The 27,468-nt window shown below is 43.6% G+C and overlaps 1 protein-coding gene across 1 annotated transcript in view; it reads right to left on the bottom strand.

Annotated features, from left to right (window-relative positions):
• Window positions 1–8,682: 8,682 nt before the first annotated feature.
• The window catches only part of MREG (melanoregulin), a 68,145-nt gene continuing 49,359 nt past the window's right edge, over window positions 8,683–27,468 (bottom strand). Inside the window, exons 3-5 of the mRNA XM_061148800.1 lie at window positions 13,177–13,267; window positions 11,915–12,078; window positions 8,683–10,662 (exon numbers count right to left, since the gene is read on the bottom strand). Of these exons, the coding sequence (XP_061004783.1) occupies window positions 10,528–10,662; window positions 11,915–12,078; window positions 13,177–13,267 (390 nt within the window). The 3' untranslated portion in view covers window positions 8,683–10,527. The remainder of the gene's footprint in view (window positions 10,663–11,914; window positions 12,079–13,176; window positions 13,268–27,468) is intronic.

Raw genomic sequence — 27,468 nt, 5'->3', positions numbered from 1 at the left:
CCCAAGGTAAGGAGTAGTGACCGAGGGGAGCTGCCCCACTTCCAAGGTCAGGAGCAGTGACCGAGAGGAGCTGCCCCACTTCCAAGGTCAGGAGCAGTGACCGAGGGGAGCTGCCCCACTTCCAAGGTCAGGAGCAGTGACCGAGGGGAGCTGCCCCACTTCCAAGGTCAGGAGCGGTGACCGAGAGGAGCTGCCCCACTTCCAAGGTCAGGAGCAGTGACCGAGGGGAGCTGCCCCACTTCCAAGGTCAGGAGCGGTGACTGAGAGGAGCTGCCCCACTTCCAAGGTCAGGAGCAGTGACTGAGGGGAGCTGCTCCACGCCCAAGGTAAGGAGCAGCAGCTTCGCTTTGCTGGAGCAGCTGTGAAGAGATACCCCATGTCCAAGGTAAGAGAAACCCAGGTAAGACGGTAGGCACTGAAACCACAATCACAGACAACTAGCCCATCTGATCGCAGGACCACAGCCTTGTCTAACTCAGTAAAACTAAGCCATGCCGTGTGGGGCCACCCAGGACAGACAGGTCATGGTGGAGAGGTCTGACGGAATGTGGTCCACTGGAGAAGGAAATGGCAAACCACTCCAGTATTCTTGCCTTGAGAACCCCAGGAACAGTAAAATTGCTTACATCTACTCAATATGCAGCTTTGTAAAAATGATGCTTTCAGAAAGTACTTAGTAACAGAAAATATTTATGATCTGTGAAACGGGGTAAGCTGTCCATTCATATATATATATATCTTTGGCTTACATGATGTTTTTAAGTTTTAAACTTAGTAACCACATTTTAAGATGGATAAAATCATGCTTGTTTGGATCTTGCCAAAAAATCAGAATAACAAACAGAACTGAGCCCTTATTCAATGACAACAATCATTTGAACTAAGTCGTAGCTGTTCCTTTTTCTTTTTTTAGCTAAGAAGTGGATTTATTTAGAGAGAAACACTCTACAGGGTATGTGTGGGCTGTCTCAGGAGACTAGCGACTGTATTTCCTTTAGAGTAAAGTGAAAAGTGAAAATCACTCAGTCGTGTGTGACTCTTTTGAGACCCCATGGACTGTAACCCACCACGCTCCTCTGTCCATGGAATTCTTCAGGCAAGAATACTGGAGTGGCTTGCCATTCCCTTCTTTAGGGGGTCTTCCCTGACCCGGGGATCGAACCCAGGTCTCCTACATCGCAGACAGATTCTTCAGTGTCTGAGCCACCAGGCAAGTGCTGCTTTAGAGTTAGGAACACAAACTCTCCTTGATCCACAGTCCCTATGCAGTTACCTTGGAAGCATTCGTGCTCATTCAGTTCAGTTCAGTTCAGTCGCTCAGTCGTGTCTGACTCTTTGTGACCCCATGAATTGCAGCACGCCAAGCCTCCCTGTCCATCACCAACCCCCAGAGCTTACTCAAACTCATGTCCATCGAGTCAGTGATGCCATCCAGCCATCTCATCCTCTGTTGTCCCTTTCTCCTCCTGCCCCCAATCCCTCCCAGCATCAGGGTCTTTTCCAATGAACCAGCTCTTTGCATGAGGTAGCCAAAGTACTGGAGTTTTCAGCTTCAGCATCAGTCCTTCCAATGAACACCCAGGACTGATCTCCTTTAGGGTGGCCTGGGTGCTCATTACCCCTGACCTAAATTTAATAGGACAAAAAATAACTACATACAAATTTCAAATATGCCCATTAAAAAATGAACCAGGGCTTCCCTGGTGGTCCAATGGTTGGGAATCCGCCTTGCAATGCAAGGGACACTGGTTTGATCCCTAGTCCAGGAAAATCCCACACATCTCAGAGCAACTAAGCCCTAGCCCCACAACTACTGAGCCCACGTGCAGCAACCATCAAAGCCCAAGAACCTAAGAGACTGCTCCACAGCAAGAGAGGACACCACAATAAGAAGCCTGCACACCACAATGAAGAGTAGCCCCAGGTCGCAGCAACTAGAGAAAACCCACGTGAAGCAACAAAGACCCATCACACTCAAAAAGTAAAATAAATAAATTTTTTTAAAGTGAACCCTCCCAAAATGTTTTGAATAGTCACATTAGAATTTAAGTATCATGGTTTTGTTTTTTTACTATTTACTTTTATATTTTTTACATAAAAAATATTTTACCTTTATTTCACTATTACTTTTATATTTTTAAAAGATAGTAGAAGTTGAGTTAAATCACTGTAACCTTTCAGCAGATGTCCAGTCTGTGAGTAAATATCAGCGATCTCCAGCAATTACGAGAAAATGAAGGCTGTGTGGGTCTTGTCTCCCATCACTTGCAACCTCGCGAAAGCAGATCTTAGCCCAAATTCTTGTAAAGAAACAACACGCATTAACCAGGAATTATGAGCGGCTTCCTGTAATCCCAAAGAAATCTCCCTTTGTTCTTTTCTTAGCACCCACAATATTGAAATAAACATTTGAAAGACACTTGCGTGAAAGTTTCATTCTTAGGCAGACACAACATTCCAGTAACAAAGTGGAACAGCTTGGTATGAGGACTTGGAAGTAGGCAGACAAAGGACAAAAAGGTGCTCTGCTCCTCAGCGCTGCTGGTTACAATGGATTCTTTTCTCATTATTATTAATTAATTTTAATTGCAGTATAGTTGCTTTACAATGTCATGTTAGCTTCTACTGCACAACAAAATGAATCAGCCGTGTGTATACATACATCCCCTCACTTTTGGATTTCCTCCCATTTAATAGGACACCACAGTGCATTATGTAGAGTTCCCTCTACTGTAGAATATGCTCTCATCAGCTGTCTATTTTATACGCAGTATCAGTAGTGTATATATGTCCTCATCCTGCAGAGGATAGAGGTCAGTCAGTCTTTCTGGCTAACCATTTATCTTGAGTGGTTTCATAATTCATAAGTGGAAAATCATTTTTTAAATGGAAAATCACTCCTAACATTCTTTATGGAACTTGATGAACTTTTTGGTGTAAATTTTGATAAAGATGATTGAAATGAGTAAACAACCCTATTGGAAAGTAGTTTCCTGATTAGGATACTTCAAATGCTAAATACATGTCTCTAGGATATATGATAAGAAGTTTACTTACACATTTCACACTATTAATGTGGGAGAATTTTTTAAAGTAAATTGCTACCTAAAAACTACTGCTGTTGGTTTTTGAAAGAGTACTGACCTATATGTCTGGGCTTTATTTAGCTCTTATAAATCTCACAATTTTATTTTTGTTCTTTTTATAATATATAATGTAGAACTATATTAATATGTACACATACATATGTACAAAAAACTGCTCTTTATAAATTTAACATGACTAAATACTTAGAATAGAGATGAGTAGCAAAACTAAATAAATCTTATTTAGTTACTAAATGATTAAAGGATGAGAATCAGGTTAAGATTACAGAAAACCATACAGGGTTCTAAACACATCTGATAAGGAAGTTGAAAATTGAAATCCCATATGTCCGGTTGTAGGCTGTCAAAGAAAAATATAGAATAATACTCTGAAAGCTAATAATAACACTCTTTGAAACATTGTAAAAGAAAGTTCAAAGTGGCTGGCCATTTTCACTCTGTACACAGTAATGATTTAGAAATTATGAGTTATGCTCCTTTCAATGCAACTTAAACAGATTTTCTGTGTAAGAAATCACTGGCAAGAAATCACAAAAACTAGTTTCTGAGGCTGTCAATGCAGTCCTTTCCCAGAAGCTACTGACTTTAATGTATTAGATAAGGAAAAGGTAACTTTTATGATGGTCTTTAAAAATGATTCAACCAGGCTTCCCTGGTGGCCCAGTGGTTAAGGATCCATCCACCTTGCAATGCAGGACACACTGCTTACATCCCTAGTCTGGGAAGATCCCACGTGCAGCTAAACCCATGCAACACTACTGAGCCCCTGCTCTAGAGCCTGAGCGCTGCAACGACTGGGTCCATGAGCCTAAAGCCGGTGCTCCACGAGAGAAGCCACTGCAATGAGAAGCCCTCACAGTGCAACTAGAGACAATCCCAGGCCCAGCAACAAAGGCTCAGCACAGCCAGAATAAATAAATAATTTAACCATTTATGTTAAGTGAATTTACAAATAACCACCTAATTAACCTTTTAAAAAACAATGCCTTAATACCAAGGATAGATACCTGTTTAATACATTTTAATGACTCATAATGAAATAGTATGTATTTCAATAGATAAATGCTCCAGTATAGTTCCACTAAAATTAACGTAGAATCACTATGTGCTAGCTACAACTGCAGACTTGCATATTGTATTGTTGACTCAGATACTATCAGAATACGGTTTCCTGAGAAAAAGATTCTGAAATGGAGATTGGCCTGCAAGAAGTTTGCAAGCAAATATGTACAGCAGGGTTGGGAAAATTGTTACTGAGATGTTGTCGCAACAAAAGGCTCCATCAATCTAGTGGGGAGCTCCAGAGCTAGGATAACCCTTCCCACCCCTGCACCAGCTAACTCATCCATAGAGGCAGGATGGGCTGAATGGGGGGACGGCTTTGGACAAGGCAGCTCTAACTGGTTGATGGCAATTGCTTCAGAGAGACCTGGCTGAGATCTCAGACACCAATATCTCAGACACTGCCAGCAGCGGAGGGGATGGATATTTCTGTCCCACAGGGGGCAGACTACAGCATCTCCATGCTGCCTGAACTGCTTGCTTTTCATGGCACGTCCTGGGAGAGGCTCCTCCTGGAATCTGGTGTATTTCTTTTCCAGGAAGAAAGGCTAATTGGATGACTTACAGCCCCGCTGCCACAGCTGGTCTCAAAACCACACCAATATTTACCATCTCTCCCCTCCTAGGTTCCTGAACAGCACTCCTCAAAACTGCCAAGGTCACCAAAAGCATGGAAGGTCTGAGAAACCATCACAGGCTTCCCTGGTGGCTCAGACGGTAAAGAATCTGCCTGCTGTGCAGTAGACCAGGGTTTGATCCCTGGTTTGGGGAGAGTCCCTGGAGGAGGAAATGGTTATCCACTCCAGTATTCTTGCCTAGGAAATCCCACGGACAGAGGAAACTGGCTTGCTAAGTCCATGGGATCTCAAAGAGTTGGACATGACTGAGCGACTAACACTTTCACTTTCTTTCAAATGCAATACCATATCCTGGATGGGATCCTGCAAGAGAAAGAGACATTAGGTAAAAACTAAGGTATCTGAATAAACTTGGACTTTAGTTAATAATAATGCACTGATAATGGTTCATTAGATATAACAAATGTACCATTCTAAGGTACTATTGTTATTGTTAGTTGGTAATTCATGCCTGACTCTTTGAGACCCCATGGACTGTAGCTCGCCAGGCTCCTCTGTCCACTGGATTCTCCAGGCAAGAATACTGGAGTGGGTTGCCATTCCCTACTCCAGATCTTCCTGACCCAGGGATCAAACCCGTGTCTTTTGTGTTTTCTGCATTGCCGGTGGATTCTTTACTGTCTGAGTCACCACGGAAGCCCCAGGTACCATACTATGTTAATAATAATAGAAAATTGACATGAGGCATATGGGAATGCTCTGCACTACCTTTGCAACTTTTCTGTAAATCTAAAACTATTCTAAAATTAAATAGCTTATACTGAAAAATAACAGAAAAAAAAATAGATTGCTGTTAGATTTGACCTTACACTTTCATGGGTCTGACAAAAATCCAATTCATGATGAGCAGTTTTTCAAGTAATATGTAATCATCCCTTGAAAATGGCATGACCTCACTCCAGGACTCTTGGAGTCTGTATTGTCATTTTCCTATTGAGCTGTCCATAAATTCCACATGGCATCTTTTTTTCATCACCAACTTTCAATACTGATGGGTCTGCAGGGTCCTAAGCTACACGTATCAGGCCACTTGGCCACAGCCCGGACCTGCTTGGGAGTGCTTTCCTGCCCTGGACCTCATTCAGAGCTGGCAGCTTTTCACATCATCTAGTTAAATGGGATGAGGGGTAGTTCCAGGAGGCAACATAGAGGCCTACCTAGCATTCTGGTGGCTCCTGAGAGGTGTACAATGAAGTAACTCAACCTTCCTTTTGAGGGGATGTTTCAGCACACCGCAGACCGCTGGACCCCTAAGAACTACAATGAAGTGACAGGCTCCTGAGACTTTGTAGAATTTCTCTCTCATCCTCTGAACTGTCTTTCTTCAAGGCCTCCGGTGCATTTTCCACTTTGCATTTATCAGATCTAATGATACCAATTTATCTAATTTTACCATATAATAACCAAAGTGATACTCTGCATAATCCAGAGGGTCCAGATCCTTTTTAGTATAACAAAGGGTAGGAGAGTCTTAGCTCTGGAGCAATACCAGAAATGCATACTGTTGTCTGTCTCAAGTGAATGCAATTTCTGACCTTCCTTTCTGATGGGCATGGAGAGAATGCATCTGCCAGATCAATACCCACATTGTAGATGAGACTTGTTAATTTACTCTCACCAAGATCCCACATCTAGCTCAGTAGCTGCAATTAAGGCTTCTACTTAGTTGAATTTTCAATAATTCACTTTCATTCTCCAATATCTATCTGGTTTCAGGGTCAGAGTGGTGAATTGAATGTAATTATAATTAGGATCGACACTCCTGCATCCTTTAGGTCTTTAAGGGTGCTAATCTCTGTTGTCTTTCTGGAATCCAATGTTAATTTGGGTTTACTAACTTGGCCAGGGAGTGAAGCAGTTTCAGAGTCTTCTACTTAGCTTTCTCAGTAGGTTGGTTTTTAACCCATAGGCCAAAAAACAAATGTTGGTTCTGCCAAGTCCCAAGTATGTTCTGTCCAGGAATTTAATCTGGAACTGGGGAGATGACCACTGGGTAGATCCAGGAACTCAACTGACTGACTGTGAGTTAGAGGTGGGGTCAGAAGTGAAGTCGCTCAGTCGTGTCCGACTCTTTGCAACCCATGGACTGTAGCCTACCAGGCTCCACTGTCCATGGGATTTTCTAGGCAAGAATACTGGAATGGGTTGCCATTTCCTTCTCTAGGAGATCTTCCCGACCAAGGGACTGAACCCAGGTCTCCCGCATTGTAGGCAGGCGCTTTACTGTCTGAGCCACCAGGCAAGTGGGGTAGGACTCCATTTATTACCTGTGTTCCATGTGCCCCACTCTACACTGCACACTGTAATGATTCTCTTGCCGCTGGGTGTCTACGTCCACTTGGACCTTGTGTCCCCTGTCTGCAGTGTGTCTGTGTAGACTCCTTTCCCTAGTGTAGTTATCCCAGTAAATAACCACAGGTCCTTTTGAGGGAGGACTAGGGGAAGCATTGCCATGTCCCCTTGCAGTGGTGTTTCAAAGTTTTCCTTCTTAAGAGATCCAGTCTTTCTTTCAGTCCGTAGTTTCTGGGTCTGGAAAACAGTCCAAGTCTGGAAAGCTGGCAAGAGATCGTAACTTTTTATTAAACTGGCTGTATCTGTGTCCTGCTTATCTCTTGATCATGCATCCTTGAGATCTTTTAATCTTTTCCTTAATATTCATACATTTTTGGCTGTGCTGGGTCTTCGTTGCTATGCAAGGGCTTTATCTAGTCACAGTTAAGCGGAGGCTACTCCCTAGCTGGCGGCATGAGGCTTCTCACTGCAGTGGCCTCTCTTGTTGCGGAGCTCGAGCTCCAGGGTGCATGAGCTTCCGCAGTTACGGCTCTCGGGTTCAACTGTCCTGTGGCACGTGGGATCTTCCGGGACTGGGGGTCAAACTGGTGTCCCTTGCACTGAAAGCTGGATTCTTAGCCTTGTCCTTGAGATCTTTTGATGGTAAAGTGTGAAGAATATTCTTATTGGCTACCCTTCTATTTTGCCCCTAGAGAGGCCATGTTCCATCAGCCATCACCAAATCTCTCTACAGGTACTCTTCAGATCTGGTCACTCATATTATAATTGTGCCCACTTGGCTTCTGACGGTGAAGCCCTGCCACTGGGCCCCTCTTCTTCCATCCCCATTGCTACCAGTGAGCTCTTTTCTGGAACAGCCCGTCCTAAGGGATACACCAAGCTTTCAGTGATGTTAGTGACTCCTCACCAAAGCATCCTTTATCACTTTCCTGGGGACCCTTTAAGGAAACAGAAATACTTTTTATTGGTTGTAATTATATTCATGGAATAGGAAATCTCGTGTTCCATCTGCTAAATTACAGCCCCCCTCCCCGCTCTTGCTGCTGAGTCACTTCAGTCGTGTCCGCCTCTGCAACCTATGGAGTACAGCCTGTCAGACTCCTCTGTACATGGGATTCTCCAGGCAAGAGGACTAGAGTGGGTTGCCATGCCCTCCTCCAGGGGATCTTCCCGAGCCAGGGATGGAACCCAGGTCTCCTGCATTGCAGGCAGATTCTTTACCGCTGAGCCACCAGGGAAGTCCCCACCCCCTCGCTTCCTTGGTGCATGTTAAAATAAATAACTATTAATATAAAATTTTCCATCCACCTACCGCTTGAAACTGCCCTGCATACACACATGAACCCCTGGATCCTGTTCCTGCTGAGCATCTTGTGACTTCTGAAGTGGTCACTTCCGTCACCCTCAAGCCCCTCTCAAGTACTTCTCAATGGACCTGAGCACAGATTGGCCCCTTTACTGGCTTTAGAATGACCAGAGGTCCTTAAGCCTATCTCTCTCAGCCTCTTTACCTTTAATTTAAAGGGATTAAGGAAAGAATATCTGCTTCCTCTTTATTCTCGGAAATATAACACACATGCAACTGAAAAGTAAATATAGAAACCTTTTAATTCTTTGCAGTGAAAGTTTCTTGGATAATTCCATGAGTTTTTATAATCATAGAGACAGTTTTAACCTTACTTATTCATTACCAAAAATAAAGACTATGGTTACAATTTATTCTCTATTTCTATAGATGCAAACAATCTTCTCTATTTTGACATCAAAAAAGGGAGAAAGACAAAACACAAATTCCATGGACAAGGATGAAAACAGTATGATCTTCAAATGTATTTTGTTAATTTATTGTTTTTTTTTGGTTTTGTTTGTCTCACTGTATGTTTATCTTGCAAGAGCCTACAGAAATGAGAGAAAATATCTGCAGGCTAATTTTAAACAACATGAGAGAGGTATTAAGAACTAAACAAAATAAAAATGTATTATTTATTTTAAAAAATAAAACTTTTTGTTTACTTATTCAACTATGAAAATTTTTCCTGAAACATGTCAGTTAATTGGCCTGCAATGCATTCATAAATGGATAACATGGATCTCCTCTAACAAATATTTTAAACAAAGTATTCACTACCTAAAGAGCGAGTTGGGGTAGGGAAATCTTCAAGTCACAATCCCCTGCACAGACTACATACAAGTTACTTTTAAACTTGAAGTTATAAAAGCAAAATCTGTAAAAGTAAGAACATTACTATTATTTTCAGCAATCCACTGATAAACCTGAAAAGCTCTTTTCAATACAATGAACCCTGATTTCATGGCAAGCTCCTTGCTTAAGGGGCTATTAACTTTTGAAGCTGAGCTGCTCAACCTGTGGCAAACTGTATTGACAGAAATGCTCCATTCTGAAAATCATCTTCAGGATGGAAGAAAGTCCAGCAATGACTTTCTTCAATGCAACCCGGCCTACAGATTTGCAAATATACACGCGAGGAGGACTCTGGGCAGGTCCAACTCTCAGTCAATAAGCTGGAAACAGGCTAAAGAGAAGAGAAGGCAGTGAAGGTCAAATATCCCTGATAAAATATCAGGCAGGGGCTTGTGGACCAGAGCTGGACACTATGCAAAAACGAGGTAACCAGATATTGCTAATGTTAAAAATTTGAGATGCCTGTACCACAACTGAAGACAGAGCTTTTACATGGAGTTCTACTTGGGATCATTCTACTTGGGACTCCCTCCTGAGCAGCACTCCTAGATATTTCTATTATTTGGTACACCTAAACTTCTGGATATTCTCCAATGGATGCTCCAAACACCTCCAAGGTTCTGTAGGTGCTCCAAAATCAAGGAAGGTCACATCATGTCTGGTAGTGTTTTGGTGTTAGCCTGTATTATATAACAGTTACTTAAAAATTGGTAATCCATATTTGGGCTCAATGATGGCTCCAGTAATCTTATTTTATTAACTGGAATATCCCATTCTCCTAATAGGATCAGTGGTCAAAGCTCATTATACAACCAAAACCAAAATGGGGGCTGCTGCTAAGTCGCTTCAGTCATGTCTGACTCTGTGCAACCCCGTAAACAGCACTAGGCTCCTCTGTCCCTGGGATTCTCCAGGCAAGAATACTGGAGTGGGTTGCCATTTCCTTATAAAAATGGGGGCAAAAGAATCTAATCTCCCATGATAAAACAGCCCACTGACCAACTCTTTGATGCAAGATCACCAGGATGTCTCAATGCAACCTCAACATTTCATAGAGTTTCATGATGACCAGCTATCCAAACTCTTAGGTTTTAGGAGGATTCAAAATCCTTTTTCTCTTAGCTAGCTCTCTTCTTGCTCATTCTCGTTTGCACACATTTGCCCAACTTTGGTTGGTTGTTGAGGTCCAGTGGAAGAATTCCCATTCTGCCTCGAAGCTTCTCCTTTAGGGACTTGGAAAAGGAAAGTAGTGCAGTTCTTTCTGGCCATCTGCCAGGCATGGGACCCCAGCCTTCTTGGGGTAAGTTCGACTGGCAATTTTAAAGAACTCTTCTGCAGCATCAAGTGCAATGAGACGGTCCTGCCAAAAAATTAAAAACAAAATTGTTGTCAAAATGGAAACAAAGCCATATCTGTGGCAAAATTCATCTAAAAAGCACATCCATCTAGAAATAACAATGAGTGAGTAAAACACTTATTAAATATTTCTCAACAAATTTAGAGACACTCCTTAATCACTTACATTTTCAGGAAACATTCCCCTGCTCTTAGAGTCTTTTCAAATCATTTTTCAATCTTAGGCTGTATACCCACTATTTCTCACATCTCTTTGATCTAAAAATGGTTCAAAAAGCTGACTGCATAACAAAATTGGCTGAAAAATACTGATTCTTGAACTACAACCCAAGTCGCAACTGGTCTAAGCATATTCCAGAAACCTGAATTTTAAAAGCCTTCCAAATGATTATGATGTGCTGGCCACTGGACACCAAGGCATAAGATGTCAGCACCATCTGCCACACCTCATACCATGGTGAAGTTCATGGGGTCAGAATGATGAGTAAGTATATGGACTAACAGAGAAGCAAAAATTTAAAGCAAAATCAGGAACCTAAATGTCCATCAACAGAGGACTGGATAAAGAAGGTGCAGTACATCTATATAATGGAATATTACTCAGCCATAAAAAGGAACAAAATTGGATCATTTGCAGAGATGTGGATGGACCTAAAGGCCTGTCATTCAGAGGGAAGTAAGTCAGAAAGAGAGAAACAAATATTATATATGAAGGCATGTATGTGGAATCTAGAAAAATGGTACAGATGATCTTATTTGCAAAATAGAAATAGAGACAAAGATACAGAAAACAAATGTATGGACACCAACGAGAGGGAAAGGGGAGTGAGTGGGATGAATTGGGAGGCTGAGATTGATGTATATACACTATTGATACTATTCATAAAATAGATTAACTAATAAGGACCTACGGTATAGCTCAGGAAACTCGATTCAGTGTTCTACCAACACATTTTAAAGCAACTACGTGAGATAAGCTGCTTCATTCGTGTCTGACTCTGTGCAACCCTATGGACTATAGCCTGCCAGGCTCCTCTGCCCACGGGATTCTCCAGGCGAGAATACTGAAGTGGGTTGCCATTCCCTTCTCCAGGGGATCTTCCCAACCCAAGGACAGAATCTGGTCTCTGAAATCTTCTGGATGGCAGGCGGATTCTTTACCATCTGAGACACCCTCCAAAAGGACAAAAGCATCTATACTCTAATAAAAATTAATTTTTAAAAAATTACAAAAAAATAAGCAGATGGACACTTACCATAACAAAGAGATATCTCTCCGAGAGCTCCCAACTGGTTGGGAAAATACTGGTCTCTTCAGCCAGTCTCAGCAGTATTTCCCGAGCTTTCCTTGTGTTTTTAGAATCACTGATGGTGCTAAGTTTTGTCACTGACAACAAAGAGTCTGCTTCTCTTTGAAAACCTGTGTAAAGAAATTAAACCCTCGTGTGAAGCAGTCACGAGGAGACAACAGACCTGCAAGGGATGAGGGGACCCGTCGATGGCTTTGGAGCAAATGTGAGAAAACTGAAGCCCACTCCCTTTGCTGCCCTGCAGCTCAGTGAGGTGGGTCGGGTCTTTAATCAAAATGCTTTTGCGGTTTCTTCGTATCAAATTTTCTTTGTTACTTTTCCCTCCAAGTTAAGCCTCTGCAACTCACCTACTGACTGCCTGCCACCCCCTTTTGGAAACCCTCCTCCCCTTCCCCACCTCCTCCCCGTCCCCAGAATTCCTACTTGCCCCCTCAACCTGCAAAATGGTCATCTTCAGGTCCACACTCCTCCAAGCCCAGATTCCCTCCCCCACGGCAATATTGTTGGTTGGCTAAATTACTTGTACTAAAGTCTAAAAGACTCATAGATTTAATACAAGCATAATATAAGTAACAGGGGACAGCAACTTGGTACCCACATTTGCAAAGTTATAATGCCAAGGTGTAATGTTCTCTTTCAAAGGAGAAGGACTGAGGACTTCAAAATTGATAAATTCATTTTTTTTGAACATGAAAACAAGCTTCTTTATCATGTGAGGGCCATATTTACTGAATTACAACCGTGGCAGAATTAAGAAAAATCAATACCCAGTAGCTACTCTAATACCACAGGAATTTGCTGCCTCTCTTACAAATAATATTTCTCCCTATCTGTTCTACCTTATAAATCTATGAGTAATTGGCAAATCACTCCATTTAAATCAATCAATGTACAGTGCCCCCCAATTCAATGATCTTGATTGAATGAATGTCCCATATGATTTCACTGCCCTGTGCTATTTGATACTGAAGACAGATGGGGTAACACATGGCAAAATATGTCCTCAAGACAAGGGCTGATGATAACAGAAACATCAGATGTGTATGCCGGAGGATACAGAGAGGATAGCATTGGGAAAACAGTTAGTACACAGTAGCCTTAATCAGTCAGTTATTGACATTCCTTTTATAAAAACCAGGATGGAGAAAGTAAAGAAGAATAACCACAACTGGTTATATTTGCCATTTTATAATCACTTTTAGACTCACCTAAATCTTCTAAAATGCGTTTCCATCTACTTCTCACTTCCCTTCGAATCTGCCGCAGGGTGTAGATATCATAATTGAGTTTTTGCCACTCCTGTAGGAAAAATTAAAGTTCAGTTTTATTTTTACACTTTGGCCTAAATCTCTATCTAATTCCCAAAGTTAACTTGTTAATGCGTGTGGTTCTCCTCTTCACTAATCTTCAAGGCATATCCCAAAAGGAAGAAGGAGTTGGGTGAGATGAAGTCAGCAGGAATACATCACCTCCATGTCTGGAATATCATGTACCAGGTAACACATCTCAGAAACTATCCTAAGTAACCTCTTCACATTATCTAATTTCCCAACTACAGTGATAGCACCTATAAAGTGGGGATAACAACAGTGAATATTCCATTTAAGAATGTTATAAAGACTGAAGGTATAAAAAACACTTTTATATATAAAATATCTGCACACTTTTATATATAAAATACCTGCACACTGTATTACTAAAGACTTTTTATAGATAAATAAACTGACACCCAGAAAGTTTACCTAGCTAATACAATATCATCCAGCTAATAGGTACTGGAATTGGTATTTGAACCCAGGTCTAACTCACAAGTTTCTGAGAAAAAATGACACCCAAAGAATTTGTATCTTCCTTTGCTATCAGAATACAGTGGAGTTGGGAACCCCAAGTTTCTTGATTTCCAGCCAATGTTTCCTTTATCATATTATAGCATTGCTCTTCATTTATATTCCCAAGACAGGATAAATTTTCAAGCACTCAGCAGAACTATTAAAAGGTTATCTTTCTGAATACTTCAACCTTATGGGCAGTAGGTCATCATTGGTGTTGTTCAGTCACTGAGTCATATCCGACTCTTTGCAACCCCATGGATGCCAGGCATCCCTGTCCTTCACCATTTCCCGGAGCTTGCTCAAACTCATGTCCATTGAGTCGGCGGTGCCATCCAACCATCTCATCCTCTGTCATTCCCTTCTGCTGCTGCTGTCAATCTTTCCCAGCATCAGGGTCTTTTCTAATGAACCGGCTCTACGCATCAGGTGGCCAAAATATTGAGCTTCAGCTCCTCAAACAGAACTTAAATCTTTCAGGAACATTAGAATCTTTACTGAGCTACGGATTTCTTTTAAACACCATGGAAATTTGTTTTCAAGGAGCCTTATCTATATGGAAAATTCATTTTAGACTATATCTTTTCTGCTTTGCAAGAAATTAATCACACAATTATGCTAAAGTACAGCTTAAAAGAGCATCATTCTAAACGCTCAAGTTGAGACTCAGATTATATGGTATTTTGACTCCTCTAACTGAAAACATTTCAGTGTTGCCAGGCTTGCCTTGCTCATCCCTAATCGACTTTCACGACTGGTTAAGAGAAATCAATTTAGCTGCCATTCCCAAACATTTATAGATACCACTCTAAGAAAGAAAAACTAGCAGAATAAAGCAGATTTGGTTATGACTGCATTTTAAATCTTGTATCTTAAGGTACAAAGCCATCAGAAGGTCATGGATTTCACAAACTATAGTTCACAACAGCCAAAACATGGAAACAACCTAAATGGCCATCGACAGAGGAATGGATAAAGATGATGTGGTACATGTATACAACAGAACACTACTTAGCCATTATAAAAGAGAATGAAATAATGCCATTTGCAGCAACATGGATGGACCTAGAGACTATCATACGAAGTGAAATAAGTCAGAAAGAAAGACAAATACTCTCTGGTATCACTTATATGTGGAATCTAAAATATGACACAAATGAACCTATCTATGGAACAGAAACAGAACTGTGGACATAGAGAACAGACTGGTGGTTGCCAAGGAGAGGGGAGCGGGAAGGGATGGAGTAGGAGTCTGGGGTTAGCAGATGCAAACTGGTATACACAGAATGGCTGAACAAGGTCTTACTGTATAGCACAGGGAACTATATTCAATATTTTGTGATAAACCATAATAGAAAAGAATATGAAAAGGAATGTATAGATATATAATGAATGAACTGCTTTGCTGTACTGCAGAAATTAACACAACATTGTAAATCAACTGTACTTCAATAAAACTGTTTTAAAAGGTCATGAGTTTCAGCTGTTTTTCATTAGTCAGGAAGTGGTGAGTCTGAATCCTCTTGCCTGGTCCTCTGTTTTTGATCAAAGGTGTGAATGCACATGCATATGCATGAGCGTGCAGGGACTGGAGTCAGGGAGAAGCCTGCGACACAGGAGGGCAACGTTAGCTGGGTCATCTCAGAAATGTGCAGTCCACACCGTGTCCCGGGCACCATGTCAAAGCGCTCCTAACCAACGCCCTACAGACCGTCTAAGTATTCAGTACAGCACTGCCATTTTCACGGGATGTGTCATTCAGTATACACAGCATCTTGGAAAAAAACGCAGAGGGTCTGAATTCCAGTTCCATTCTCACTAAGAGCCTAACTTTGGGCAGGTTCATAAAGTGACACAGCATGTCACTGGCCTAATCTGCAGTATGGGATAATAATACTGCCTTTCTCTCGGGCTTATTATGAGGATCAAACGCTTTAACGCAAGCCCTGAAAACAGAACTTGGTGCACATTCTCCTCCAGGCACAGCTAAGAAACAATATTCCAAGACTCGGGATGATTTCCATTACAAGGACTGAGGGTATTATACATGGCATGAGGCAGTACCTCATCAGACCTTCAGAAAAAACATTTCTCTGTTCTTGACATCAGGTAGGATTTTGCTTTCCCCCTGAATTATTTCACTGTTCTGAACACTGAATTTTTATAACTGATCGGTTTCCATGCTTTCCTGAAAACGTAGAGTCCTATCATGGAAAATGTACAGAATCTTGAAAACATTTTTGAATTATCAGAAATTTTTACTACTTTTTATACCTTTTTTTCCCCTCTTTTCTAGTTTGTGCTCTCTCATTGTAGTTTCATGTGAGTTAACTTAAGTCCTTTATGATTTAAAAAAAGATTATAAATATATAAAAGATTACACAGAGCAGCGCTGTGCTTATTCTCAATGAAACTGACCCTCCTTGCCGGACTAAATGACAAGTGATCTGAGTCCTATTCATGCTTGATAGAGACCCACCCAATCAATTCACAAGTAAGACACTTTATACATTCACATAACCTTAAATTATCTAACAAACCACTAGGTGGCTTCATTACCTCGCAATGGAAAGTCTCTGCTAATTTTTCTTTAGCTCCTTGGGCTTACGGTCAGAACTTCTGTCCTGAATTAAGTGTAGCCAAATCTCTCTTTTTCAGACACACATTCATCATTGGGTAATCCAGGCTTCAGATTTTTTTTTTTAATCTTTCTTTTCCTGCTGTCCATCTGTCGATTATTTTGCTATTCCTAAACACTAACACTTAATGTTACACAAACTCATTCCATTTCACTGTCTGTTCCTCTGATAAACTGTCAAGGAGAAGCAACAATGCAACATTTTAAAATCTGCTGAGGATGGATGCATGTGATAAGTGCCTGTTAAGATTAAAAGAATGAAACTGCACATTTCATAAATCCACATTATCCACTGTCTTCTTTTGAACAATAGTCATGGATAATCATATATGAAAGCATCTGAAAGCTCTGTGCAAAACTTAAAGCTCTAAAACCAGAAGTAACTTGGGCAGAGTTTTAACAAAGAACTGGTTTTTGAAAAAATAAATGATAAGAGGGGATTTGAATTTCTTTTTAACATATGATCCCAAAGAACAGAATCTAAATGTAGCAAATAAGAAACGGTGATGAACAAAATCTTACCCACAACTAAAGAAACTAACTCATTTATTCCTTAGTATTAGAGAAAACAAGTCTTATGATATCTTTCTACATTGTAAAAATTGCACCAGTTTTCTTCAGATAAATAACTTGAAAATAACAAGTCAAATATTCTTCACAAGTGACTTGACACTCAAATTAACTAGACATCAAAAGCTAAACTCTTATTTTCTAAAACAATCTTTGTCTACTCATAATTTCTTAGTAATGCAATGTGGTCATTGTGATGCCGTGGCCTGAAAGTTAAGCAATGAATACATTAGCAGAGGTGTAATAAAAAAAATCATGCAAATTTAATTTCACAAGATATCCGGGAACCAAGTCAAACCCCAAAACGTCTGACAAAGAGCAACTGAAGATACTTAGCTGAATCCTTGAGGTCTTTCTCCTCTCTAGTTGTTGGCCAGATCAGATTAGAGCTGCTAGAGAGGAAGGCTGAGGTCAAACATGAAAAGCAGAGCAAACCACAATCTGCTTCTACCGTCAGGAGCCAGCTCTCCTGCAGCTCTTCCATCCCACGAACTGGTCTTGACCTTGAGCTCTGATTCAAGCTCCAGGGGTCATTTTCTCATAGGGGTCATTTTCTCATACATAAAATTAAAACATTTTATTCACACTTATTCTGTGTTATTGTGAGGTTGTGGATACATGGCACAGTTAAAAAATACTTCTTACTTCTTCCTGGAGATTTGTACATTTAAAGAAATGAACTCTAACAATAGATGACATATACTTTAAAATCATCTTATACTTTTAGGAGCAACCTCAAAAGAGATCAATTTATTTTTAATTATACAAATAATAGAAACACAAAGAAATAAAAATTCAAAGAGAACAGAGGGCATAAAATGAAAACTTGCTGCATCTACTTGGCTTGAGCTGGGTTATGTGACCATCCTTGAGCCAATGGGATATGCTGATTGGCTTATGTTATTGGATTTCAAGCCACGCACCCCTTCAAAGGATTCTGATTTTGTTGCTCTGAGAGGTGGGTCCCATGCACAGATATTTTAAAATAGTTTCTTATTGGTTCTAATATCTAGCCAGGGTTGAGTTTATTAGCTTAAGCCAATCAGTGTCCTGTTTGAGCTGTGGTGCTGGAGAAGACTCTAAGCAAGGAGATCAAACCCGTCAAAATCAGTCCTGAATATCCACTGGAAGGACTGATGCTGAAGCTGAAACTCAAATCCTTTGGCCACCTGATGCAAAGAACAGACTCATTGGAAAAGACCCTGATGCTGGGAAAGACTGAAGGCAGGAGGAGAAGGGGATGACAGAGGATGAGATGGTTGGATGGCATCACCAACTCGATGGACATGAGCTTGAGCAAGCTCTGGGAACTGGTGATGGACAGGGAAGCCTGGCGTGCTGCAGTCCATGGGGTCACAAAGAGTTGGACACGACTGAACAACTGAACTGAACTGAATCAGTGTCCACTCTTAGAACTGAGAATGTAACTGTTCTCTCCAAAGGAAATTTGGGACAAACTTGATAGATTGATGAGAGAAGGCAAAAACAGGTCTTGGAGAAGCAAACATCAAGCATCTGCTTATGGCAGACTGAACAGTTACCCCAGGGTCTGCATTATGTCTTTCTTTTTTGCTATTGGAACCCAGATTTTATTTGGGGCTGCAATGTGCCAGTCCCAGGGAACAGATCGTGATCTGTGCAAATGCTAGCGAGAATCTGTGTCCCCAGTTGTTCTCCTCCCTTGCAATGAGAGAGAGAGAAAGATGGAAGAGCTATATCGCCCCAAGTATCCACATGTATCATACACTGTGAACATCCCTATGGGAATTCCCACTTCAACTCAACAGCCACAGTAAAAAAAGACTCCATACGACTGTGGCTATAATAACATTAAACATCTAACTCAAGGAACTACAAGGTACAGAGTAGTCAAACAGTTTTACTTGCAAGTGACAGCTTTTTGATAAAATGAATTCTTTGAACATTGTAACTGGATCTCTTTCCTTTCAACTTTCACCAGTTCGGATCATCTTATGCTACTTTCTATTCAAAATGGAGTTTCCAAAAGATATTAAAAAAAAAATACTGACTGCTTCTCCCATTTCATTTTCTTTCATTCTGCAGGTAAATAAGTAAGAAAAAGACATGTGATATATGGGAGTGGGGGAATATCTGGATTTTAACAAGCCTCTAACAGATTCTCTCGTGCTTGCTTTTCACAGAGAAACTCGAAGTGGATAACACAGACTAGGGTAGTCTTCCAGCTGCTGAAGAGCATTCAAAGCTGTTGATGTCAGCCTGGAGGAAGGTTTTTAGTGACACAGGAAAGGGCTTAGTTTCTGAGCCTAGTCATCATTTTCATCAGGTACTGCATGGGGTCAAAGGCCACAAAAATAGCAGAGATGACTAACACAGGGAATGTAAGAATCAAGGCTTGAAACCTGTAACAAATAAGGCCTATGATGTAAAATCAACAAGGTGAAATTTATTAGCAGCAGTTCATGCAAAAGACACGTCCCTGCATCTGGTCCTTTGACTATGTTGACTTTTTTCAACCTAAGAGTTGGGTGCATTTTTATTTGCTCCTCATAACAAGAACTAATAACTCTATATATTCCTTGTTCCATTAAGACTTGTTCGCATTAGTGGAAGCCACAGAAAGATTGATATTAGATGGAACTTTCCACCCAGGATGAAGGTTTTCTAAGAGAATGGGCTCTCCATCACTGGAGCTCCATGGGATAGCTGCTGTACTTTAGGGGCTTCGCTGGTGTCTCAGGCAGTAAGAATCCACCTGCAATGCAGGAGACCTGGGTTCGATCCCTGGGTTTGGGAGACCCCTGGAGGCAGGCAATCATGGCAACCCACTCCAGTATTCTTGCCTCGAGGATCCCCACGGACAGAGGAGCCTAGTGGGCTACAATCCTTGGGGTCGCAAAGAGTGAGACACAACTGAATGACTAAGCACACAGCACAGTGAAAATACACTATATAATTTATAATTTCTAGAAATATAACTTCTGTAGGTTCTTTCAACATAATATATTCCTTCTGTGTCACCTGGGAAAATTAGAAAAGGATTTGAAGGCATTTACAGAAAAGAGAGTGTCAAACAGACAGTAAACAGATATAGATAAATCATATTGACAGAGTACTTTCAACTTCCCAGGTACTACTCTAAGCTCTTTATATGTATTTATTTAGTTAATTCTCATGATATGACATGTATGAGATGGATTTTTTTAAATATTTTAATTTATTTATTTGGATCGTATTCGCAGCAGGCAGGATCTTTAGCTGTGGCACTCAAACTCTTAGGTGCAGCATCTGGGATTTAGTTCCTGGACCAGGGATCGAAACCCTGGCCCCCTGCATTGGGAATGCAAAGCCTTAGCTACTGGGCTACCAGGGAAGTCCCAACGAGAAGGATATTATTATAGCATTTGAAAAATGAGCAAACTGAGGCTCAGGAAGATGAAGTACTTGCCCGGGTGTACACAGCAGTAGGTAAGGAGCTGGGATTTCTGACCCAGGCAGTCTGGTTGTAGGGCCAACATGCATAGCCACTGTCCACCCTGTCTCTCCAAACGGGAAAGTGGCGGGGTTGGGGAGGAGTTGGCTCATGAGCAAGGGAAGAAGGGAGGTAAAGACGAAAGAGCCGGTGATTGGAACAGAGGTCAACCTGAAGGAGGATCTAAGAAAATACAATTAAAATCCTGGAAGGAAAAAGAACTTTTCTAGAAGCAAAGTATTACCAGGCTTTAGGCAAGAATGCAGCCATGCAAGAACATCCTTCTCAAGGGCTGACTCCTGGGAGTCCTTCCTTTGGGGCCTTCCGTTCCGCCTCCCCTCCTCAGAGCAGGTGGAAGGACCTCAACCTCCCTCTCCCACACCCTCCTGCTACAGTCATCTCTGAGGAGTGAGACAAAGGCAAAACCACTCCCTTCAAGATGCAGACGGGGTGGGCAGTGAGGGGTGGCAGAAGCCAAGGTCTGAGATCCCGAGGACAGAGGAGAAAAGGTCAATGTCTGGGACCGGGTTGTGCTTGTCTGCAACGCAGAGAGAGCTGAGAAACTGCCCACGCTTTTCTGAAACTAGGCTTCGGAACTGAGAAAGGCCCCAAGTTTCTTAGACTCACCTACCTACTGGGTACTCCTTTGCTCTTCCCCTTGAAGCCCCATCACTCATTTCAGAAGGAGACCGGTCACACTGTCTCCCTTCCCTTGGAAAAGTCCCCGGAAAGCTGGCGGCCCTCTCCTCCCAGGCTTTCGAGATGACTGGGTCACAGGACATCTAATTCAGAAACCCGGCCGGGGCCCCAACGGGCTCACAAGACCAACCACAGTTTCCCTGGCTCACGTGACAGACTTCTTCCTTCCCGACTGCATCGGTTGGCATCTCTGAACAAAAACACTCGAAAGCTTCAACCCCAGATGCCAAATGCAAGAAATGGAGTTCTGCCAGGAACTAGCTCCCTCTTCCTGAGAGGTCAGAGGGTTTCACTGACGCACTACCAGGACGCCCTCCCCTTTACCCTGCTTCCTCTAACGTCGCGTGGTTCTCCACCCTCCCTTCTCGGCCACGTGGCTTCAAAGGGACCTTCCAGAGCCTTCTCTCTTCCTCCTCATCCCCTTACTCATCACCGCCTGGCCGTCAGCTTTTCAGACCTGCTACCCACGGCAAGTACCAGGGTCCGTCCCCCACCTCCTCAGCTCAGGAGTAACCCAACAGGAGTGTCCTTTCCTAAAGCATTGGACGCTGATGTGCCCTCCCCACCCCACTTCTTCCCGTGCCTCCCCAGGTCTCTACGGGAAAGAAGAAAGAAGCATCTACTAAGTGCCCTTCAGGACACCTGGTGGGGGAGGGTGGACATCAGTCCCCCCATACGGCAGAAGAAAGGTCTGGTCCTTGCCTGGAGTCAGCCAGCAGGAGGTCTGAGGTTCAGACTCATTGATTGCCTCTAAAGTGCCTCCTCCGGCTCCACTTCCTCGCTCTCCTGCCTCCCTCTGCAGGTCCTGTTTCTCCTCTGCCTCTTCTTGGGCGATCCTCTCCCAAGGCGCTGTGTCGGGTCGTTTCCTTTCCACCTGCCTGGATGATTTTCTCGAACGCCCCCACCTCTATGGTCACTCCTTCTGGGGCCCTGAGCCCAAGCCTTGGGTCCAGGTCTCCATCGTCCCCTTCCTGCCCGATGCCTCCACATGGATGGGTGGCTGACCCGGCCACTGGACAGAGCCCAGTCTGACTCCCCAGCAGCCTCCACCAAGCCAGCACCCCAATACTCCAACGTGGCCATCTACCGCTCTGTGGAGCGTGACACTCCCAACGTGGCCATCTACCGCTCACTCCCCTTCCAGCCCACCTTCGCATCGCATCCCAATCAGTCACCCAGTCCTGGTCCTTCGGCCTGTCACAAGATTCCTCTCTTATCTATCCCCACTGCCTCAGCCTTCATTGGCCTGAACAGCTCCAGTAAAGGTCCCTCTGCTTCCAGAAACAAACTACTCCAGTCTCCTCCCAACCAGTTATCTTCCTAAAGGTCAGACTGGGTCATTTCTCTCACAGAGAACTCCAGTGGGTACCACTTACTGAAAAAGCAGTGTCAGCCCCAGACAGGCTCTCCATCTTGACTCTGTCTGCCTCTGACCACATTCACTCCTGCCCACATCCCACTGTCATCTAAACCCTACCCCGTCTCCCAGGGACAGCCAAATGCTGCCACCCTGAGAAGCCTTCACCTTTCTTACCAGCTCAAAGGAACTGCTGCTTATGTGGAAATTCCTCAGCCCCTTTACGGGAACTGCTGTAGAGTTACTGACTGTCAAGATATTGTCATAGAGGGGTGGCCCAGGTGGCTTGGCAGTAAAGAATCCGCCTGCAATGCAGGAGACACAAGAGACATGGGTTCGATCCCTGAGTCGGAAAGATCTCCTGGAGAAGGAAATGGTAATCCGCCCTAGTATCCTTGCCTGGAGAATTCCATGGACAGAGTCTGGTGGGCTACAGTCCATGGGGTCACAAAGAGCCTGACACAACTGGGCACACACACTGTCATACAGGCACTTGTAATACCTCTTTCACTACTAGATGTTGGACTTTGTGGATACAAGAATCTGGATTCATCCATGCCGTAGAGTCTTCTGCACACAGCAGGCATCCCAGTGGGTTGGCTGAACTCAAATGAAAATGACAATTCACAGAAAGGCCACCTTCTGCTGATGCCTGAGTGCCTGCTTTGAATCTAGAAAGCAGCACTAAATGTTATCAGAAAAAGCCACGTGAGTTCTCCATGTGGATTCTGAACAAGGCAGGTTTATATAATCAAGATATTTTGATCCCCATATTTTGGGGAAGCAGAATAAATTCAAGAAAGAAGAAATAAAACAAAATAACCCATTCACCTCTCCTGCTCTGTGCTGATCAAGCAGCCGACATTTGAAAAGTACTTTTCACATATGTCTCTTTAAATAACAATAGACATTGAGGCTAGACTGTGAGGCAGGCCCTGTCCTGAGCACTCCACATGTGTCCTTGTTTTCATTAGAGAATCTGATGAGCTGGGTTTGTGGATCCTTTTCTAGAGGTTGTTAAGTGAGACCCTAGGAGGTTAAACAACTCAGCTGCAACCTCACAGCTGTTAAGTAGGGAACCTAAAGTGTCCACCCAAGTCTCTTTGACGCCTTAACCCATGCTTCTCCCAGTACCCTAAGCTGCACCAGTTAGGCCCAAATGTAGCTCATTCCATGGCCCTTCCCTGTCACCAATGTGGAAACTGGGACACAGAGAAAGAAAGGGAACATAATGCAGGGACTTTCATTCCCAAAGCGGCTCTGGCAGGGCCACTCGGATTCAGAGGACAGACAGGCCCCGCCCTGCTCTCCACGAACCCCTGACCACACACCCCTCACTGCCCAGATCCCAGTGCAAGGGGCCAGGGGAGGAAAGAAGAGATTATGCAGAGGAAGCTCAGAGCTTGGTCTGGACAGAGTCAAGGCCACCCACCCAGGACAGGCATCCTCCGTCGGGACTATAAAAGCCCATTCTCTCCACCCTCCACCCCACCGTGTGTGAGCAGGAAAGACAGGACTGTATTTCACTGTTCCTAGACTGCCGCTCCACTCATCAGCCTTCCGCTTCCACCTCGGCCCAAGTGGCACAGATCAGACAAGAAAGTTGGTGTGTTAGAGGAGAAACCGCAGACCAGATGAACACTGCAGGAGGAAGTGGTAGGGAGTGGAGGCCAAGGAGAAGCCAGTACCCGGGGACCTGGCGCTTAGTCCTTGAAGGCTCCAGAATTTGGAGGGCCCTCCAACAGCTCCCACCAAGGCTTGGCCTTATAGAGGCAGGACAGGAGGAGGCAGGGCACAAACTTTAAATGAATGACATAGGGGAGCTTCCCTGGTGGCTCGGTGGTAAAGAATCTGCCTGGCAATGCAGGAGACGCAGGTTTGATTCCTGTTCTGGGAAGATCCCACATACCCCAAAGCAACTAAGCCGTATGCCACATCTATTGAGCCTGCGGTCTAGGGCCCAGGAACCGCAACTATGGAGTCCATGTGCTCCAACTATTGAAGCTGGCATGCCCTAGAGCCCGTGCCCCACAACAAGAGAAGCCACTGCAATGAGAAGCCCGCACACCTCAATGAAGAGTAGCTAGCTCTCCCCTCACCGCCACTAGAGAAAAGCCCTTGCAGTGATGAAGACCCACAACAGCCAAAATAAATAAATAAAATTGTTTTTTTTAAAAAAGAATGACATCGTTGTTCAGGATACAACATGAACTGGTTAGAACCTAATAGGTCCAAGATGGCAAAAGATTCAACTTCCAGTAGACCTTGAGCCGTATTATACGCTCATTATAATATATAATGCATATGCTAAATAACACGCCCATCAGCACCATGCCAGTCCCAAAGCCACCTATAAAAGTGGGCACTGGCCTGATTCCTGGAAATCTCTGCCCCTGCCCCAAAATAGTTGGGATAATCCCCCCACTCATTAGCCTATGAAATTACCCAGCCCATAAAAACTAACCAACCTCACACCTCATGGCCTCTTGATTTCTGACACGGCCCACACTCTGTGGAGCGTGTCTCTCCCTGAATGAACCTGCTTTTCCTCTTAGCTCTCAGGGCAGAGCCCTCCTGCCTGCCCATTTGTGTCTTTCACAAGCCTTCTATATCACTAATAATAAATCGACTTCTTGCCTATCACTTGACCTCTTGCTGAGTTCCTTCTGTGCTGAGATATAAAGAGCCTGCTTCATTAAGTCCTGTGATCAGACGTGGGGTTTCCATTCTTTTTTTTTTTTTAATATTTATTTGGCTGCATCAGGTCTTAGTTTGCAGCCTGCAGCATCTTTAGCCAACTCTTAGGTGCAGAATCTAGTTCCCTGACCAGGGATCGAACCCAGGTCCCCTGCATTGGGAGCATGGAGTCTTAACCCTGGACCACCAGGGAAGTCTCAGACTGTTTCAACTGGGAGACTGTGGATTCGAGTCCCCTTCTAAGCCAGAGACTGTGGGTTCGAGTCCCACCTCATGTGTGGCTGAATTCCAGTCCGTTCCAAAGGAGAGAAGTTAGAAGACTGGGCTCAAGTTCCAGCTGAAGTGAGCCTGGGTTCGGGTCCCAATCTGAAGTGTGTAGTTTCATTACTGCTTCAGCCTAGACATCTCGCTACTCTGGAACACCCGCTCCACACCAGACCTCAGTCAGTAACTAAGGCCAAAGGAAATGAGCCTTTTCAGTTGGGAAGGTCAAACTCTGATGAGGTTCTTTCTCCCCCAGTCTCCTCAGACCCACCAATCCAGTGAGATAAGAACAAGCTTCTGGGGACGTTCCTGGCGTTCCAGTCGTTAGGACTTCACCTTCCAACGCAGGGTGTGAACATTCAATCCCTGGTCAGGGAGCTAAGACCCCACATGCCTTGTGGCCAAAACAAACGAACAAACACAAAATTGAACAGAAACAACACTGTAACAAATTCAATAAAATTTAAACTTGTAAAATGATCCACATCAAAATAATCTTTAAAAAAAATAAAGCTCATATTTAAAAATAAAAAAAAAGAAGGAACAAGCCTCTGACACAGGTTTGCATCGCTGAGCAAACTCTGGGAGATAGTGAAGGACAGGGAAGCCTAGCGTGCTGCAGTCCATGGGGTCACAAAGAGTCAGACAACTGAGCGACTGAACAACAACTCCTTCCTACTGACCTTCCAGAGCCATCTACTTGCCTTTTCCCTGAATCCCAGAGAAAGCTGGGCCTTAGTTGGGTAAGCTTCCTGTACTGACCGCTACGCTCTGAGACCCCCCACCCTAGATGCTCTAATTAACAGGAGTCCCCAGCCTCCAGGCCACAAAGCAGTACCTCCTGTCAGATCAGAGGTGGCATCAGATTAGAAATAAAGTGCACAATAAATGTAATGCACTTGAATCATCCCCCCATCCCTGGTCTTTGGAAAAATTGTCTCCCACGAAATTGGTCCCTAGTGTCAAAAAGGTTGGGGACCTCTGCTCTAATACTTAAAAGATAATAAAGTGAAACTTGCCCAAGGTCTGGCAGTTTGGGCGGTTTGACCCGACCTACCAGGCAGAGCCTTAAACCCCAAATAGCATCCTGCAGTTCCTGCCGGAGGCACCATGGAAGAGTACATCCTGAGATGGCTGGATGGCATCATCGACTCAATGGACAATGAGTCTGAGCAAACTCCAGAAGATGGTGAAAGACAGGGGAGTACTGCAGTCCGTGGGGTCGCAAAGAGTCAAACACGACTGAGCTACTGAACCACCACCACCCCTGGTTGCTAATGTAGATTCACTGCCCTCTGCGAGCTCTTACGTCAAGACTTAGAACCAGGGCTACAAGTCTGACCCAGAACAAGTCAAATGCAAGTACCAAGTAATGCTTTTCCAACTCCTCCTGCTTATTTATATTCCGCAGTTCCGCTGGAGTTCTGGAAACAGACTGCCTTGCAGCCAGTGGCCACTGACCTAATTCTTGTATCTGGTTTAAACCAGATTAAGCCGAGGGATAGCTTGCAGCTCCGGCTGTGGATGGATGCCAGCAAAGCCACGGATGGGGCTGTTAAGCAAAGAGATTTCAAGTCAGTCTTGTTGAATTTGGGGGGCTCCCGCCCACACACAGTTTTAGCGACGGGAGAAGGGCCCCACTCAGGAGGCAATCCGGCCAACACGGTCAGTGGAAAGAACTGGGCCTCGGTGTTTTCCTGTGACACTGCAACTCCTAATCAACTCACTGGAACCCATTCTCGGTTCTGCTGCTCAGGCCACGGCAAGAAAGAGACAATTAGTTGTTGTCACTAAAGGCAAAGGATAATAAATCAATTCCTGTGCATAGAGTGGAAAGGGGGGCTTGAATTTCTGGGCAAGACAGAAAAAGCCAATTACTTGAAGTGTGTGCCATCAAGGAAGGCAGCATCTTCAAAGTACCGAGCGAGGTAAGCCTGGATGTAACCATGGATTGTCTGCATGAGTCTAGAGGGCATCACAAAGGTCAGCCTCTAG

Source organism: Dama dama, chromosome 8, assembly GCF_033118175.1.
Source record: "Dama dama isolate Ldn47 chromosome 8, ASM3311817v1, whole genome shotgun sequence".
Lineage (NCBI taxonomy): Eukaryota > Metazoa > Chordata > Mammalia > Artiodactyla > Cervidae > Dama > Dama dama.
Note: the sequence above shows the minus strand (reverse complement) of the source record. Positions and strands in the feature narration are given on the sequence as shown.